This window comes from Helicoverpa armigera, chromosome 17 (assembly GCF_030705265.1).
Source record: "Helicoverpa armigera isolate CAAS_96S chromosome 17, ASM3070526v1, whole genome shotgun sequence".
Classification (NCBI taxonomy): domain Eukaryota; kingdom Metazoa; phylum Arthropoda; class Insecta; order Lepidoptera; family Noctuidae; genus Helicoverpa; species Helicoverpa armigera.
The window spans coordinates 7,337,838-7,357,163 of NC_087136.1; the positions used below are offsets into that span (position 1 = coordinate 7,337,838).

The 19,326-nt window shown below is 35.6% G+C and overlaps 1 protein-coding gene across 9 annotated transcripts in view; it reads left to right on the forward strand.

Annotated features, from left to right (window-relative positions):
* Window positions 1-19,326, forward strand: part of LOC110384263 (protein unc-13 homolog B) — a 220,433-nt gene that overhangs the window by 197,652 nt on the left and 3,455 nt on the right. For all 9 annotated transcript variants that reach the window (XM_049846689.2, XM_049846687.2, XM_049846688.2 and 6 more), the window contains 16 exons: window positions 12,401-12,579; window positions 12,852-13,002; window positions 13,384-13,542; window positions 14,312-14,437; window positions 14,749-14,916; window positions 15,089-15,202; window positions 15,425-15,592; window positions 15,877-16,098; window positions 16,352-16,518; window positions 16,926-17,067; window positions 17,295-17,426; window positions 17,566-17,709; window positions 17,940-18,159; window positions 18,414-18,512; window positions 18,643-18,805; window positions 19,199-19,325. In XM_049846689.2, the coding sequence (XP_049702646.2) occupies window positions 12,401-12,579; window positions 12,852-13,002; window positions 13,384-13,542; window positions 14,312-14,437; window positions 14,749-14,916; window positions 15,089-15,202; window positions 15,425-15,592; window positions 15,877-16,098; window positions 16,352-16,518; window positions 16,926-17,067; window positions 17,295-17,426; window positions 17,566-17,709; window positions 17,940-18,159; window positions 18,414-18,512; window positions 18,643-18,805; window positions 19,199-19,325 (2,481 nt within the window). The remainder of the gene's footprint in view (window positions 1-12,400; window positions 12,580-12,851; window positions 13,003-13,383; window positions 13,543-14,311; window positions 14,438-14,748; window positions 14,917-15,088; window positions 15,203-15,424; window positions 15,593-15,876; window positions 16,099-16,351; window positions 16,519-16,925; window positions 17,068-17,294; window positions 17,427-17,565; window positions 17,710-17,939; window positions 18,160-18,413; window positions 18,513-18,642; window positions 18,806-19,198; window position 19,326) is intronic.

The following is a 19,326-nucleotide window of genomic DNA, read 5'->3' on the forward strand; positions in this document are numbered from 1 at the left end:
GATACAATTGATTACATGTGTACAATGAATACTGTTGTAAAACAAATTCAACTTTATTTGTATTAGAATAAGATCCTTTTTATGTTATGTCTATTTCACGACAGAAGCTTGTAACTTTACACAGTGGTTAGAAATAATGTCATATGGATACAGGATCGCAGCATGAAAAATATGAATGTTTATTATTTTTGACTTTACGAGTTTGTATGAGTTCTTATGAAGCTTCATGCACTTAGTAGTAAAATTTTATATCCAATCTCGAATAGTACTTACATGATTGAAGCTGGGAGCGTTTTCCATTCAAAGTTAAGTACTAAAGGATTTTAAAGGAAAAAATAAAATTTGATTACGTCTTTGTTCTGGTCTGAAAGTCTGGCGTGACTGCTGAGCGTGAGGTTTTTGATTTCATCCTCAGATTGAAGTGATATTGAGAGCTTAGGTTTGTTCCTATTTAATGGCTATAGGATTTTCTTGCCCGTTTTTTAATACAGATTTTTGAATCTGGAAGCTTTTACTCTAAGTTGTCTCTATGTAAAGTAAACTTGGGTAGATAAAATAAAATACACATTAAGGTTTGCTTTTATATTTTATTCCGCTTAACATGCCTAAACTGACAAGGAGGCTTTTTCAGAGTACTTTATATTTCCCAAAACATCTACTACACCAATGTTTTTGATCTTCACCCACTTAAATCGAGGTATCTTACAAACAAACAAACGTAAAAATATAGGTCACGATGTCAAAGTTCATGCGTAATTTGAGCACTTCGAAACTCAATTATCAAGTGTCAGAGTGACAAGGGGGGTAGAGGGGTAAATGTTAAATTTATTCCTATCAATGGGTAGCACGCACGATATGGGGGGTAGAGGGGTGATACGTAAATTATTAGTGCCCCTGTTATTGTATGTAATTAGTTTTGAAATTCTTGTTATGGGTCGATGTTCAAAGAGCATCTGTAGTAAATATGTATAGACGGCCAAAAAAGTGGACTATCAGTGTTGATGAATGTTTTTGTGGGCCCTTACAACACTAAGGTTCACTTTTCTATAGCAGCATTATGTGGAAATCAACCTCGTTACTTCGAGATTCAAATGAACAGATAATTGAAATAGAATACAGTCGTTTTGCATTGTAAATTATATTTTAATAAACCATTACTTTCTTTGTTCACTACAAATAAACTCAGGCTATGTGCACAACAATACTTTCTTGCACATAAAAATATTAATGAAAATATTCCGCTGAACATTATAGTTCCAGTCCAACCTACTTAATTTACAGCTTAGTGTTTATTTCCCACAGTCTTACATTTTATGGAGCATAAAAACTTACTCTTATTTTTGTATTTTTCACGTAACCACCGATTAATCATTAACCACGTAACATTTCAAGGGTATCGAAAGGATTTCGAATTATACATTTTTTATTAAAACTTCAAGGAAAAGGCGGATTGATAGAAAAATAATACTCTTAATCTTATATTAAATTCTCTACCGTTAAGGGGAAAATATTTCATTTCGTTGACGCGGGGTCAAGGTTACACGGAGTGAGACATCGTTGAAATGTTTATACATTTTTTATATCGATTCATGGCTGATGGGAGATAAGATAATACCTATTCCATATGAATATGTTTCCGTATAGTAAATACAGTTTTTACGAGAAAGTCATCATCTGGCTAGCCTTTTACCAACAATGTTGGGGTTGGCTTCCAGTCTGACCGGATCCAGGTGAGTACCAGTGCTTTACAAGAAGCAACTGCCGGTCTGACCTCCTCAACCCAGTTACCCGAGCAACCCAATTCCCCTTGGGGAGTCTGGTTGTCAGATCTGGCTTCTGACTGCCCGTAACAACTGCTTAAGATGTTCAAATGGCAACGAATGAAATTTTTTAAAATAGAAATCCATTAGTAATACCCAACATTTCTATGTAATTTAATAATTACTATTTCTACCTCACTATTTTCTGACTATATAGTAAACTTAACCAATTTTTAACAACATCCCTAATCAACAACAAATTACCAAACTCCACATACCTCAAAATCCCTTAAAAACAAAATTCTCTTCATCAAATTCAACACAAAACAAAAGTATAGTCCTTCTATATAAAAACATACCAAGCTTACGTCACTGTATGTAACAGCTTAAATGAATTTTCCAAGAGCGTACTCAGCGTAACTTGGCGTTCGTATTAAGTACATAAACCAATTATAGTGCGCGCCGATATAATTATGTTGACGTGTATCGACAATATAAAGGTGGGATTCCAACTATAATTAAGCTGGTAAAATGTGTTATGTGGCCTGTTTGTTTGTATACTGCTGGTTGCTATAATGAGTTTTATCCCCACATTGACAATAATTGTAAAAGTCGTGGTGGCCTAGTGGGTAAAGAACCAACCTTTCGAGTATGAGGGTGTGGGTTCGATTCCAGGGTCAGGCAAGTACCATTGCAACTTTTCTAAGTTTGTATGTACTTTCTAAGTATACTTAGACACCAATGGCTGATAAAAAGGTGAAGGAAAACATCTTGAGGAAACCTGGACTATAAAGTCTGAAATCACCAACCCGCATTGAGCAAGCGTGGTGATTAATGCTCAATCCTTCTCCGTGTGAGAGGAGGCCTGTGCCCAGCAGTGGGACGATAAAAAGGCTGTAACAGTATTGACAATATTGACTTCTAAATATGTATTGTTTAATTACAGTATAGATTTTTGACACACTGTGTAACATATTTGTGCTTTTGTAGTTTCACAACACATTTTTTTATAAATGCGCGTTAAATGCAAAAGTTCATCAGATCAGTTTAACAGTAGGTACATGACGCTACGATCGATCCTTGAAAGATGGTTGAATGAGTTACCTTATATCCCATTACAAAGTTACAGGAAATACATGGTTACATTAGTGGCTTACATACATGTAGGTTCATATGATTAGACAAAAATACAAAATTAAATAATTGCGGTGCTAAAAATACGACTTCGTAAAATCCAATTACCTACTCATTTCATGACCCGTTAATAAAGCTTCTGTATATAATGACTGCTTCACGTATTTGCAAGACAATCAACATGTACATGTATAAATATGTATGTAAAGCAATCTACGCGAATTTCCTTCGTCTTTGATGTTGTAACAGGTGCCTAAGACGCGATAGGATTTTTGGATTACATAACACAAGGAAATAGCAACACCTACGTACTCAATATACATATGTACCTACATACATATTTATATGCTTGCAATAACCGTTCGCTGGCTTTTTGGATATATTCGAATTCCTTCGTGCGTTTTCGTACCTACAGATATGCGGATGTTTTGGGCGGATAAAATTACTTTTATATATTCCCTTGGCAATATCTGACATTAAGACTTTCTGTATCGATATTTGATAGAAAAAGAATATTAATTTGTTTAATAACGTTGCTCTTCAGAAAGTAATTAAAGATAAATATAATTTCAAGGTAGTTTTTAATTACCTATAGGTTCCGGGAATCAATATTCAATTTTGAGGTGAAGTTTCTTTGTAATAATCTGCTATAGGTACACTGCAGACTCCAGAACTTACTTCTGTCTGTCTAACGAGCTTAACTTTGTAAAACGTATATCGTTGAGTTTGTATAACGTAGCTTGACATATATTCCTGTGTATTATGTATAAATAGATAAAGTATTTTGCTAAAAACTTGAGAAAAACTACATACGTCGTACCACAAAAACTTTTAAACAACAGAGTTAAGGACTTGTCTAAAAAAATGTCAGATTATGATTATACGTTGAAATAAGGTCCATTTTGCAGCCAGACTTTTTTTAGACAAGTGTTTGACACAAGTTTTTGTAGTAATACCGCATAGGTCTTGTTTCATCTTGCTTTGAATTGTTACTCGTATGTCAAACAAATATATTATTCCCAAACTAAAACCGACAAATTAGCTTTTCACGCCAAAAACTGATACATTTGACCTTCCTATCTAGTTCTAATGTTATTACATTGCCAAACCAAGCCGTTAAAGGGCAAAGGCGCCTTTAGCTTTGATCATCCCGTTTCAATATCCTCGCAAAGTCTCCAGGGCCTACAATGTTGCCTAGGAATTGATTTACAACGTTCCCTGGGTAAAACATTTATTGATACAGATTGGAAGTCGATTCTGTTTAGTCAAGTAACAGTAAAAAAATATATGGCTGAAATATAGCAGTAACCAATTTGTTGTCATTTGTTTTTAAATACTTTACTTTAAAAGTATGTATGTAAATGTAGTTTTAATCTTTATGAATTAGTAGATAGCATAAAAATGTTTTACTGCACATAATTTTAATACTGTTTCGATTCAAAAATAGAAATATAAACTGAGAACGCTTATTAGCTAGGCATATCATGAAACCTAGAGGTATTAACGTAACCCAGAGAGGTTCAATGAATATCATTTATCCAAGTGAAACCTGCTTTTCAGTATAAAGTTTCAATTAAAATTTCAACTTTTGATACTAAAGTACATTTTGTAACTTTAATTTCCCCGTTTGCATCATAATGAGCCTTCTAAATTAAGTTTGTGTGTGAAGGAATTTTAATGCGTGCTTTCAGGCAGTGTTGATAAATTATGTTTTGAATATTTTTCAACGAAGGGCGACCCTGCTCGCGTGAACTCAGTATTTCATAACAAAACTTCATTTAAGGGTTTAGGTGAACACGCAAACATACAAAGGGCTTGCATAGATTTGGTAATTTATATGATTAATCAGTTGTAAGTTCATGCTATAAAACGACTTATCGTGGTACTTGCTTATCTGGAACTCGTAATAAACTGTACTGGTAGTCCAATTTGACGTTTGTAAATAAATTAAACAGTACTGCTTGTGGAGGTCAACGGAAAAAATATTGTTACAAGATTTTGTTTCAAAACTTAGTCTTCGATGGACATCCAAATGTTCCTTATTTACTTTTAAAAAAAGTAGTACATGTGTAATAAGAATCTTTTTTATCAATTTCAGAGCTGGTCCTATACAATAGTAAAGTTTATTTCAGTGGAAACAGTTTCTACATTGACTTCTAGTAATCCCAATTTAATCCGATTGTTAATTAATGAACCATAAATTGAACCCTTCCACTGAAACATATTGGGCGTTGCCAAAGTCTATGCTAATTTCTGATTCTAGAGGTACTAATTTTACTATTTGTATTCAGTAATATTTTATTTACCGTTAGCTACAGCAACTTGAAACTCATAGTACATATGTTTTTGGATGAGGAAAATTAGAATATTTCTCCTACCATTTTTTTCTTCCTTCAATATTTCTTATGGAGTTGAATAATGATAATAGGAATGAAAAAAGAGAGGATGACGTGAAGAAAAACATAATGGAGCTGACCCAAATTAAAATGCGACTGGGGTTGCAAAGTTAAAAAATGTGTCATTGAATGGTTCATTTCAAGCGAGTACAGGAGTAGGGGATGTCTTTTGTTCTATTTTTCTATACAAACTCAATCTACAATGACATTTGCGACTAGTAATTCGGCGAGTTTTGGTAGGGTCAGGTTCACAAAAGATATAAATTAAACCGGTCTAGTACCTCTACGAAGGTAGGAGGGTCCCATTTAAACCAATTTATCTTTCCTTGATTTATTAAGGGTCCCTCTAATTAAATGGACTCCAAAATATTGGTGAAATCTCCCAGAACAAATTATACGCGAACTTTGTTCTATTTCAATTCATACGATTTAGGTTCATATTTTTGTGGCAATAAGATTTATAATCGCGTGCATGTTTTTGCTTGCAGTTAGCGCTAATGAGGGAAGGTATACGTGATAAATAACGGTTTTTAAAATGTTTGTATGTATAATTGGGTGGAAAAAGTAGGTCAACCTGGTTGAACTAATTAAGCGGGGTTAGAAGGTAGCTTATATGTACTACATGGGTAATATTCTGATAGGTAATGATAATTAAGTAAATAAACATAATGTTACCAAGAAGCAAATCGCACAATACTTACTTGAAAAGCTTTTAAGCTAGATAAACGAGGTGCGACAAATTGCTGCTGAGGAAATTCGCCTGTTAGGCAAATGTTGTTAGGGATTGAGGACTCTGGGAGTGACTATTACTTAAAGTGGGACCAGACCTACTTGGAAAGCTATTTCGGATATTTGTTTTCAATAGTGACTGTCTAAGTTGTCGTTGCGCTACAATCTAAAGTTCTAACAGACTAAACTAAATAGGTAGCTTGTGAAGTGGTCTAAACATTTTGCTTTCTTGTACCCATATTCTTACAAATAAATGTTTATTTCTTTGTCTCTTGTTTTCTTGGTTATGAGATTCAGCCTTCTAAAAAAAAAAAGTCAAACTTAGTTTTTTTTTTGCGTGTACATATTCTTTGATAATGTGAAGTTCAAGTCATGTATGAACATTACTTAGTTTGCCTTCAATAAATAAATCATTAAGTACCAAAAAGGTTCAATGGCTTCATTGAGTTTACATTAATTTTGTAATTTGTTAATCCGAGTCATTAATTTAGTTGGTTTGATGTGTTAATGCCCTTTTTTATTGAGTTTGAAATGAATAGTGGATTACCTACATGTCATTTAAATCCCTACTGTATTTTTTAAAGTCCCTTACGTTTGAACAAAAATACTGTTAGGAATAAACGCAAAAAGTAAAAATGTTTTTCACATATTGTTAATGTATCGGTATCCCACTTCACTATAATTACATGACATTCAATATTATTGACAAAAACCAATACTCATTATAAATATAAAGTTAATTGATACAGCATTTTCGCTATGACACCCACTGATGCAACCGACACCTCAGTTCCCATTTATTTAAGTATCGTTATTTTAATTATCATTAAGTTGAACTCAATAACCATTTTGATATTAATCCGACGCGATAAATGCTTAATGAGGTTTGATTAACGTTAAGTAGTTTCTGTTGTGAGTGGGTTAATTTTGAAGTATGTGTTAATTATATTTCAATTTATCAATTAACTAGCTTCCGCCTGCGGCATCACCCGCGTCGAGTTCGGTTATACCGCGTTTCCAAGGGAACTCTTCAAAAGTCCGGGATAAAAACTATCCTATGTTCTTTCTCAAGGTCAACTCTATCCCTGTAGTAAATTGCATTGCGGTTCAGACAGACAGACAGAGTTACTTGCGCATTTATAATATTAGTAGGGATTCGAGGAGTATATCATTCTAAATACTGGGGGAGTTAAAAAAGTTACTATATTATTAAATGATTTTTTTCTTATCTAAAATCGTTATGGTTTACTTCTTCAGTAGAAGTTGAATATTTTTTTCCCCTAAAATCCTTAACTTACGAGCAAAAGTGTTTGCAGAATACTACGTTATTGTTTTCAATAACACACTAACATTACTTTTCAAATCCATCTGCAAGAGATTTATCTACTAAAGATTTATCTCCAAGCAATACATTTATCTACTTTCTTTCTTATAAAATATCAAGCCAGCTTCTTCCACGAAAGAGGTTTAAACTTCCTCTATGCCACAAAATATCGATTTGAATAGTCGTTTCTCAAAGTAGTCCGGTGAATTCAGTAAGGAGTACCTCGTATATATTTCATCGTAACTAGACTAAAACGAGCTCTCTATAGCACCTGGTACCGCCATTTTATACTTTTCTATATTTCCAATTTATAAGAACTAATTTCGTCTAACTTTGAGACGTCTTGAGATTTCATTTTTGATTTTTCAGAAGCAGTTTTTCATTTAACTCGTTTGGTTCATAATCCTATTTTTTTCTATTGAACCTAATTAAATGTTTTAACATGTTTTCGAATAATATGAGAATTGTAACAGAATTTAAATGTCTAATTATTGTTATTTCTCTAGTTTCTCCCTCTGAAGTTCTAATTTGTTTAGGGCTAAGCAAACAAAGCAGTCCGAACAGATAACTTTGAGATAATAAAGTTCATTAATGTTACTGAGAATGTACATATTTACATATGTACGTATATATTAGGTACAGCAGTAGATACTCAATATAATAACAGTACCATTGTACTCATTGAAAATAGTGTATACATAATATGTATGGAAATAAAGAATTTAATTGTTTCAATACCCAGCGCAACTGAAAAAAAAACACTTCAGCATATGGGAGTTGACTCACAGAAAAGTATAGCACCGAGAGCTATCCGATTTTATTTCAAAATCCAAATTTGGAACGCGCTTCTTCATCATTCTAAACCAGTGTTAATATTGTAGATTCTGAATGAATAAAGGTAATACTGAATTTCGTGGTCTCTTATAAAGAATATTAAACCGCTCTTATACATAACAATTATAAAACATAAATCGCGGTGAATAGCCATCTCTACGGTGTTGCCCACTTTCTTAATGAAGGCACGAGTTGAGTGGATTACCTTACATTTCGGTAAAAATTTACCGGTGTGCTTACATAAAGATAATGAAGGTTTTTTAAGAAAGCTCTCTTATACATGTAATTAACAGGCTTGTTTTTGGTCTCGATTCTTCGCTTACACTCGAACTGTTTTGTCTTTTCTGCCGAAAAACTTCCACTGCTGGATGAAGGCTTTCCAAGGTCCGGCATTTTGCTCGATTGCACAACCCGCAGCCACTGCTTCTCGGCGACCTTGGCGGGATCATTCATCCATCTAGTAGCCCGCCCATGCTGCGTCTTTCGGGTCGTGGTCGCCTCCCGAGAACTTTTCTGCCCCATCGTTTTGCGAGCCATGCGCCCATTGTCACTTCATATTTTACTTTTTGAGTGAAAGAGCAACAATTACCCATGCATTTCTAAAAACTTGCGTGCCTGAAATATTTAAATCTCCTCATCCCTTCGAGAAAAGAGGGAATGTGATATATTTTATGTTGTGTTCAAGTTTTAATTGAGCCCATGTACAAACATGAGCTTACAAGACAATAACTCGTAACGTCTCTGGAGAGTGTAAACCAATTATACTTTTAAAGCATGTTACAGCGTGTTTTCCTTTGTGGGATGTGTTCAGAAACTCAATGAAGTCGTAACTTTATAACTGCGAACAAATCGATCTTGGGTTACAGTGAAGATTTTTGATTTCTCATCCTCTTAGGAATATTATATTTTAAACTGGATTTTTTTTTTTATTTAATAATTTAATTATTGCATTAATGTGCAGCTCAACTTTTATCCCGGATGATGTAGGCTATATTTTCTAATGTTACGATATATAATATTCACGGGACGCTAATGAATCCACGGTAAACAGCTAGTGTTCAAACAAAATAAAAATAAGAAAGTAAGAAATTTTTGTTAGACTAATATCTCAGTATAAAGCAAAACAAAATTGTTCTTACAATATTTCTAGAGGCAAAGTTTTTAATGTTCAAAAGTTTTCCGATAAAATTAGATGTTTATAAAAGAAAAGTTTTTAAACTGTATTTTCATGGTACTTTAACGATACTTATAATCTTCTAGTATTTATACAGAATTTTTGAAGTCGATGGTCGAGGAGCAATTTGAATATTCTATTTTATACAACTACATCAAGGTGGAAAGCAAGTTACTTTTATTTTATTTAACCATTCTACAGAAGATGTGATCGATAATATTATGTATTTTAGTATTTATTTTGGTCCTCATAAGTAATTCTGCTTTGAGGCAAATTTCGTTGATCAAAGGGATTGTCCTCTTGCCCTTTCTTTTCGAGGATACTAAACTAAGAATAAGACGGACTTGAGTATGACTCGAAGGTAATAAGTAATAAATATAACAGCAAATTATTTACGTAAATTTAATTTGATTATTTTAAGAATGGTTATGATGTTCATCATTATCATCTGCCTTTTTATCGTCCCACTGCTGGGCCTTGTCTCACACAGAAGGATTGAGCCTTAATCACCACGCTTGCTCAATGCGGTAATTTCAGGCATTATAGTCCAGGTTTCCTTAATATGCTTTCCTTCACCTTTAATCAGTCATTGGTGTCCAAGATATACTTAAAAAATATGATGATCACTAAAATAATATTGTAAAAATTGTAGGTATTTCAACGTGTCTTAAAGTAGCAGTAAATTATGGTATAGATGTAGATATTCTTTAGTGTCTTACAAATATTATGTACCTATATTTCTAGAATAAAACGTTATTGATCACCACTCAATAAACCTTTTAGCATATTTGAAAGATTTATGCTTACATTATCATGTCTCAGGACAACACAATTTATCAATATTTTTGAATACTAAATGGATGTTGTGGTGTACGTTGTATGTATTTTTAGAGAGGGATATACTGGTTCAAATAAGTTGAGGAGACCAGGTAAGCAGTCGCTCCTTCAGAAACACTTGCACTCAGTGATATTCGGTTAGACTGGAAGCTGGCATAGGAAAAGGCTAGGCAGATGATGATACTGGTGTAAATATCCCTTCTAGTAAACCCAAATGTGTTTTGTATCCACATATAGATCGTATCGTATCGTAATTTTGGTGGTGACATTAGTTAGCGATAAAGTACAATCCTTTCTCCTGTGACCGTCCATATTCAGTACCCAAATTCCTTCAAACTCTATCTAGATATATCTAGATAATTCTACGATGTGCTAAGCTGCTCTTCAACATTACTCCGAATTTCAATCGGTCAATAGGCATTTTTGTTAAACATCAACTTTAACTACCTTCACACGAATTGGCTAAGACAATGAAATTAAAATACTCCAGCAAATATTAAAAGATATCTGTAGCTAACGATAATAGAGATTTCAGCGAAAAAATGGCGCTTAAACTGAAATCTTTTTCGCAGAAATAAATTACTTTCGGAGATTTTTCGCTTTTTTGAGCCTTACGCGAATGCCTCGCGTGAGATTATAGCTCATATTAAAAAAGGCGTTGTTACTTACGAATATAAGAGATTTTCAGGATTTCCATAAAATGAACTACGTACATGGTTTAGAAATTACTAAGAATAAAAAGTACCATAATTTGCCTTTAAAAAAAATATGCCAGTGGAATTTGCATGTATGTGTACATATACTTCCGCCCACATACCAAAACAACAATGTACAGCAATTTTATACAAACCATCTCGATGTTTTTGTACACACACTACATTGCTACTACCTCCCACGATTAGGGTAACGGGCCCAAATGTCGGCCTGATAACATATCTCGCCCACAACATTCCCAGTTTTGAACATCAAAACATTCCGTATCCGCCCAGTAATGGAATTCGTGCTGTACCTATCTTTTCTGAACACGGATCTGTTGAGGGAAAACTGGAATACGGTTTTCATATTTTTGCATTTTTGAGTCCCAAGTGAGGATCTCGAAAGATGCTTGAATGTTTAACGTGTGATATGTATAGTAACAGCCACTTCATACCTACTTTATTTTAAAGTTTTCAAAAGAGAAGCCATTGTCAAAATTGATACTGATCTATCTCTGCAAATTGTTAGTTTCATTTGTTTTTCGAAACATACCTTGAAATACTCAAACCTTAACATTAACTTCTGCATAAAAGATAGAATGATGTTTGAGCTAGCTTAAAACTGGGAGGCGATCCAGTATTCGACCGATCACTTATTTAACCGGTGTCACTTTCAAGCATGACCTGATATTATATGTAAATGAAACTACGCAAAGCATGTCACAGTGCGTCTAAATTCTGATAGGACATGCATAAAACAAACCGACAGAATATTCCTCACATATATCTGACTGTCAAGCCGGGTCGTACAGAAGTGGAAATTCAATTTATTTTTCGGTTTGCACCGCGATTTCCCATGCGGGTTTGATTTTGTTTTTAGAAACAACAAATCGAATTGAGAATAAACGTATGGACAACTTTATTTTGTAACGAGAAGTTTTTTAATTTGTAACTTTGTAGTCCTTTGTGGATAGAATTATGATTAAACAGAGTTTTCATTTAAATATTGAAGCTTCCGTTGCTACAAACGTTTTACTAGGAAGAGATATTTAATCGAATATTGTGAATTCTTGGACCGGTTTTATCCGCAACGCTGGTGTCGCATTTTAAAGAGAGTGCATTTGATATTAAAAATTCTTCGGAAATCTGAATTTGTGTAAGATATTTTATTGAAGGTCGAAAGTTTTATATCAAATTTTACGTAGCTTGCTACAACTATTTTTATTGGATCTCTCTAAGATAAGTTAATCGTTAAAATAAATCGAAGTTTGTCATTTTGTAAACCAGCTGTGAACTAAAAATTGCATCTAAGTCAGTCTCCACCTTTAAGATCTACGGTGCCACCGACAGACGAACATAGCGATGAAACTTAGAACACCCATCTTTTGGCATCAGAATCAAAAATGACTGTCCTTAATCTGCCTGTACCAAAATATTTTTTGCTTACCAAAATATACTGCCTAAAACATATACCTACCTTTTAATGATTTTTAATATTCTTTTCTTTGTTTCCTCAGTACACCTGTCTTCACGAGAACTTATTCCACTACCTTTGCGAGGAGAACAGCGGGGCGGTGACATTACCAGTGGCGAGGGGTGATGATGCATGGAAGGTGTACTTCAATGATATTCCTGAGGAGATCGTCGATGAGTTCGCCATGAGATACGGCATTGAAGCCATTTATCAGGCTATGACGTAAGTGTGTTTACGGAATATAGGCAAATCACATTTTTATATGATAGTTAAACCTTTTCAAAACAGACCCAAACTAATACATCGACAGACAATAGTCAACACAACCCAGTGGTATCTTTACATTAAATGGTAACCTATAAGGCACTGCGTGGGGCATTTGTCTACACTTTTGACATCTGTGTTACATTTATTGTTTTCCTAATTATTCGCAGAAAAGGTTGTTATATTTTTTAACTTTTATGAACCTTAGAACATGTTTTTTCTTCCACCAGACACTTCCACTGCCTCTCTACGAAGTACCTGTGCGCCGGAGTACCAGCTGTCATGTCGACATTACTCGCCAACATCAACGCATACTACGCTCATACGACGGCTTCGTCTGCCGTGTCTGCCTCTGATCGATTCGCTGCTTCTAACTTTGGAGTAAGTAGACTTCTATTATTGAATATCTTGCCTATAAACTAGACACACCGTAACTAAGAATGAAAATGCGTCCGATTAAAAACACTGAAACACTGACTACGGCACTTAGTTGTGGTCGTAGGTAAATTGAAAACCTTCTTAGATAAGTTAATTTCCAATATTCTGCAAAGTTCACTGAAAAGCCTGATCTAAGGAGTGTCATATTTTATTGTAGTGCTATTGAGATTTTAAAATAATATATCAATATTTTTTCTTGGGTGAGAAATCAGCAAATGACTCCTCCCGCTTTGGATGGAGTCTCTTACTGACTAAAACCCACCATGTTTCTTTTTGTTCTGTTCCTTATACAATATACTCAAGAAGTGACTATTATCTCCACAGAAAGAGAAATTCGTGAAGCTCCTGGACCAGCTACACAACTCTCTGAGGATAGACCTGTCGATGTACCGCAACAACTTCCCCGCGTCCAGCGCGGAGAAGCTCATGGATCTCAAGTCTACTGTCGATCTACTTACCAGCATCACGTTCTTTAGGATGAAGGTAAGACCTTATTTTTTGTAGAAAGGGCAAACATACTTGTTATAGGGATGACGACGTATGTAGAACCACCCCACTATATACATACAAAGATCAGAAGACACGCTGTTCTAGGTTATACGCATTTAGGTATATACTGAAATCTGAAGCTTATTAAGTTCAAAACTTCTAAAGGTTAAACTAAGTAGTTGAGGCCGATTGGACAGTATTTAATTGGTCCCTTAAATGCGTTCTAGTAACTGAAGTTCAACAAATCAACCAGTTTTATATGCATAGATACAAAATTGACAAAACAAAACATTATTGTTTATGACTTCATTAATAATGTAGAAGCTAATCTAGCAGTTTCAATTCCATATTTTTCTTGAAAACAGTAATTGCTTCGAAATTATGCCTAACCCTACTATTATTTTTGGTATATTATAGTAAATTCTGTGTATCGACCTTCATTTACTTTGTTTACCTTTCGTCGACCTTGTTGATGTTCAATATTTCATCATAAATATTCATAGGTACTAGAAGTTGTGTATATGTATGTGGCTTTTGTTTGTGTATGAAAGAGCTATGAGATACTTGAATGTAGCACTAAGATCAAATCACAACAAACCAGCGAAGATTTTGTATTTAACGACTCAAAGTCCTGTACTTAGTATTTGGCAAACCCAAAACTCAAACAATTGGAGATTTCAAAAGATCTTGAGAGTGTAAGAATATTCCATAAAATCTCCATATACTGTGTAAACTAAAATCTGTCTGTTTGTACTTTTTCCAGGTTCAAGAGCTAAGCAGTCCGCCCCGCGCCAGCACTGTGGTCAAAGACTGCGTGAAGGCATGCCTTAGATCAACATATCAGTTTCTATTCGAGAATTGTTATGAGCTGTACAACAGGGAGTTCCAGGTAATTCATTAAACTGTTTGTTACCTTGCTTAATTAAAGTAACGTATCGTAACGTAGCTGTGTGGAACGTATCTCTGAAGTCTGTCGTTAGCAGACTCTTTCCTTTGTTGACTCCTTTCTTTTATTCCTCTTGTCTACTTTGGCAAAATGTGATAGTTCAGGAAGTATATAGTCCCCTCTCAGATTTTTGCATTGTGATATCATGCAGTCAGCGATTTTGAAGTTGATAAATCAGTTGCTATAGAGGGTTACCAAAGCAATGACATAAAAGCTAACAAGACAATATTCTTAAATGTATTTATTAATTCCAGGTGGATCCTAACGAAGCTAAGCGAGACCCTTCAGACCATGGGCCACAGTTGGATTCAGTAGACTTCTGGCACAAGCTTATTGCTCTTATCGTATCTGTGATAGAAGAGGACAGGAACAGCTATGCTCCTGTCCTCAACCAGTTCCCTCAAGAGTTGAATATTGGTCAGGTAAGTCCATAATTATACTGCATTTTGAGGATTATGCCAGGTAAAATTATTATGGGCTGTAATGTGAGTTCAGCTTTACTCAGAATATAATCTTATTTCTTTCTTTAATTGAACATAATCTACTTCAATTTACTGATTGCTCTCATACATGTTCTTGATTATTTTTGGGCAGCTATCGGCAGCGACGATGTGGTCCCTATTTGCAGTCGATATGAAGTATGCCTTGGAGGAGCATGAACAACATCGTCTTTGCAAGTCTTCCGCCTACATGAACCTACACTTTAAGGTAAGAAAGAAATCTAGAAATAAATAAAGACGTTACCAGTATACCAGTATCATTTATAGATTTATACCAGTAGCACAATTGCAAACTCCAGAATTTCCTGATTTTACCAAATTTTCAATATAATAAACCACACCCGAGTTCCAATCAAAATTATCATATCTAACCAAACTATACCATCATACGGAGTCCATCATTACCAATTGTTAACTCTTCATCTTCCAGGTGAAATGGCTTCACACAAACTATGTGAAAGATGTTCCTCCATACTGCGGAGCTGTTCCCGAGTACCCAGCCTGGTTCGAACCCTTCGTCATGCAGTGGCTCAATGAGAATGATGACGTGTCGTTAGAGTATCTGAATGGCGCCTTCAATAGAGATAAGAAAGACGGGGTGAGTAATCTAGTTCAAACTGAATTTGGAGAAGAAAGCCTCTTATTACTTAAACAATTACCCTTAATCTAAAGCGTTCATAAGAAATATGTGCGATGTTTGGCTTGTCCACTCAACTCTTTTCTGATTCACAAGTTCTTATTCTTCTTCTGGCTTACTCCACTGCTAGAGGTCAGACGTCAGCTGAGCTTTTTTTTCCTCTCCTGTGTTAAAAGAATCTATTACTTTGTTTACTTCAATTAAAACATCAAAATTATATTCCTTCCTTTGCCCTACTTTTTCAGTTCCAAAAATCGAGCGAGCACGCCCTCTTCAGTTGTTCCGTGGTAGACGTGTTTACACAACTGACACAATGCTTCGACGTGGTCTCCAAGCTCGAGTGTCCCGACCCTGAGATATGGAAGAGGTACATGAAGAGGTTCGCCAAGACTATCGTCAAGGTCCTCATAGCATACGCTGATATTGTGAAGAAGGAGTTCCCTGAACATTTGAAGGAGGAACGGGTGGTAAGTAGTATTTTGATGAAAATTTTACTGGTTATTAATAATATGTTCATAGGAGGCTAAATGACTTAATGACGTTAATAAAGATTGATGTTCAAAAAAACATCGAATTCTCAAGCAAACCTTTGTTATGATTTTAAACGCAATATTGCATGCTTGAAATACAGCTGAAGTTATAACTAGACAGAATAGATATGCAGCTGATCTTTATCAATATTACTGATGGTTCTAAGTTCTAACCTAAAATATATTTCAGGCCTGTATCCTGATGAACAACATTCAACAACTGCGGGTTCAGTTGGAGAAGATGTTCGAAGCTATGGGCGGCACTAAACTCGAGAGGGACGCCGCTGACATTCTTAAAGACCTGCAGAATAGATTGAACGGGACGTTAGATGATTTGGCGTCTATGTTTGCTATCAGGTAATTCTAAAACAGCTTTTCGAAGTCAAGCGCATAAAAAACAAGCTTGTTATATAGCCAATGTTATGGTGGTCCACACAATACAGACATTAAATTTGAAAAACAACTGTACAAACTTAAACTGAGTTACAGTCTAAAGTCTAACTGAAAATATGATGCCAAGAAGTTTGTGTAGACTTATCATTGGCTCAGACTTTATACAGACTTGACTTTTGTCGCAGACAAAATTCTATGAAAGTCTGTGTAAAGTTGTTATCGTGTGGACCCAACATTAGTTTTTCTTGTTGCCATATGCCATATCTCAATGCTGAGGTTCATACCGGCCTTAAATGCTTTTACCCAAAGAAGAGACATTTCAGCTAGCTGCATTTATCAAATTATAACCATGCCCTATTTACCCTCCACAGTTTGGAGTCCCGTATAACAGCCAGTGTGAAGGAACTGGGCGAGTTACTGCAGAAGGTGGGAGGTGGCGGCGCGCCGGGACAGCAGCAGCCGCCTGCCCATCACGAGGCTGATGAAGTGCTGAGGCCGCTTATGGATATCTTGGTAAGGAAGGAATTGATGAGATAGTAGATACTGTATATGATGATAAAACAAATTAAAAAGCACCGTTCTGAAGGCAGGCTGAAGGTGTACATACTATAATAAGTATAAATTCGAATGCATTGTAATAAATAAGCATATAAACTGTTTGTTTTAAAGTGCTAGTTGATACATAGTCGTAGCTTGTAGAATTTTCTCCGTATATATGTAAATGATTTCTTGGTTTGCAGGATGGCTCTCTCACAATGTACGCTGAATCCTGTGAAAAGACTGTACTCAAACGACTACTAAAGGAATTGTGGAAGATTGTGATGAAGATATTAGAAAAGACTGTTGTGCTTCCGCCTATGACTGATAAAACGGTAAGACACATGATCGGTGAGAATAAGCACATTGGGAAACCCAGATGCTTAAAAAAACATTGGACTTTTTGTAATAATGAAGTAAGTCCCCACTCTGAATCCTAATACTATTATTTAAATGCCCTACCCTTCAATGCAGATGATGCTGAAGAACTTGACGAACAACGCTAAGAACTTGGCTGCTAACGCGAAGATAGAGGATATGACGCAGCTATTCAAGAGCACGGTGGGCAAGCAGGATGTCAAGCATGCGCTGTCCGGCGTCATGGATATATCGAAAGAGGTAAGTAAAAAAGTTTCATAACCCAAGGCCTCGGAGTAGACAAGTTAACGAACTGTGATCAGTGATTTAGAAGAACATATTAACTTCAGAAAACTATCAGTGACATTTAAACTGTGCAACATAATGTATGACTCTTCAACTAATTTCTTCTTGGAGATCTTGCTGAAAGATTTTTCGAAAAAGAGGAGCTTCTTATGTTAAATGCTAAACCATTTATTTCTTCAACACAGCACCTATCAGCCGAAAAGAGCTTGACACCAAAACAATGCGGAGTCCTGGACGCTGCTCTGGACACCATCAAGCTATACTTCCACGCTGGAGGCAATGGTCTGAAGAAGGCTTTCCTAGAGAAGAGTCCAGAACTGCAGTCCTTGAGATACGCTCTCAGTTTGTATACGCAGACCACTGACACGCTCATCAGGACTTTTGTCAGCTGTCAGCAGAATCAAGGTAAAAATTCTTATGTTGAATTATGTGACATACCAAGTTCATTACATAGCAACAATAACAAGAACGGACTTGATGTTCACTGGAGCTCGTAAAACTCTGTTTGAAGGGTAAAAGCGTACTGTTCTGCTGTCGTGTGTTAGAATTATATTTCCTGTAAATTCATTCTTTTAATCTGGTATAAAACATGTTCTGTGATATTGATCCATATTTTCTAATGTTGTGCTATAATATGATTGTTATCTTGCCCCCTTGAGACGCTGCAGTGGTGGAAGAGGGCAGCGTGGGTGAAGTGTCCTTACAAGTGGATCTCTTTACACATCCGAATACTGGCGAGCATAAGATCACTGTCAAAGGTAATTACTAATTATGAAGTTAGCAATTAAGATCCTTCCGTCAACACATAATGGTAAAATACTACGGCATGTCATAAAAAAAAAACTCACTACACAAAAAACTTTAATATGCATCATACTTACGTTTCAGTGGTAGCAGCAAACGATCTGAAATGGGTGATCCAAAGCGGCATGTTCCGTCCGTTCATCGAGGTTAACCTCATCGGTCCTCACCTCGCAGAGAAGAAGAGGAAGTTTGCTACCAAGTCCAAGAGCAACAACTGGAGCCCTAAGTTCAACGAGACATTCCACTTGTGAGTACAACTATCATCATCATTATATCAGCCGATTGCCGTCCACTGTTAAACGTAGGTCTCCCCCAACGAACGCCGACCATGCCTGTCATGGGCAGTCCGAATGACCTGGATGGTTACAATTTTACTATTTTCGTAGTTGTTTTGATAAGTACTTCGGCAGTATTTAAGAAAACTGACACTAAGGATTGTTAGATGATTACACAAGCAGCCTACCCGATCTTTTCAATATGATTATGTTAGTGCTACCTTATCATTTTCTTTCTCAAGTATTTCCTCTAGCGTATGTATGTTAATCATTTCATAATTACATACATCTCTTACATATTGCATAGCTGGCACCTATGCTATTATTCTCACCATGACCATAAAATTTCTGTTCGTTCTTCTCAGCATGGTCAGCAACACAGAACAGCTGGATCTGTTCGAGCTGCACGTGTGTGTTCGAGACTATTGCTTCGCACGTGAAGATAGGCTTGTCGGCGTCGCTATCATGCGTATGACCGAAATTGTTGAGCAGG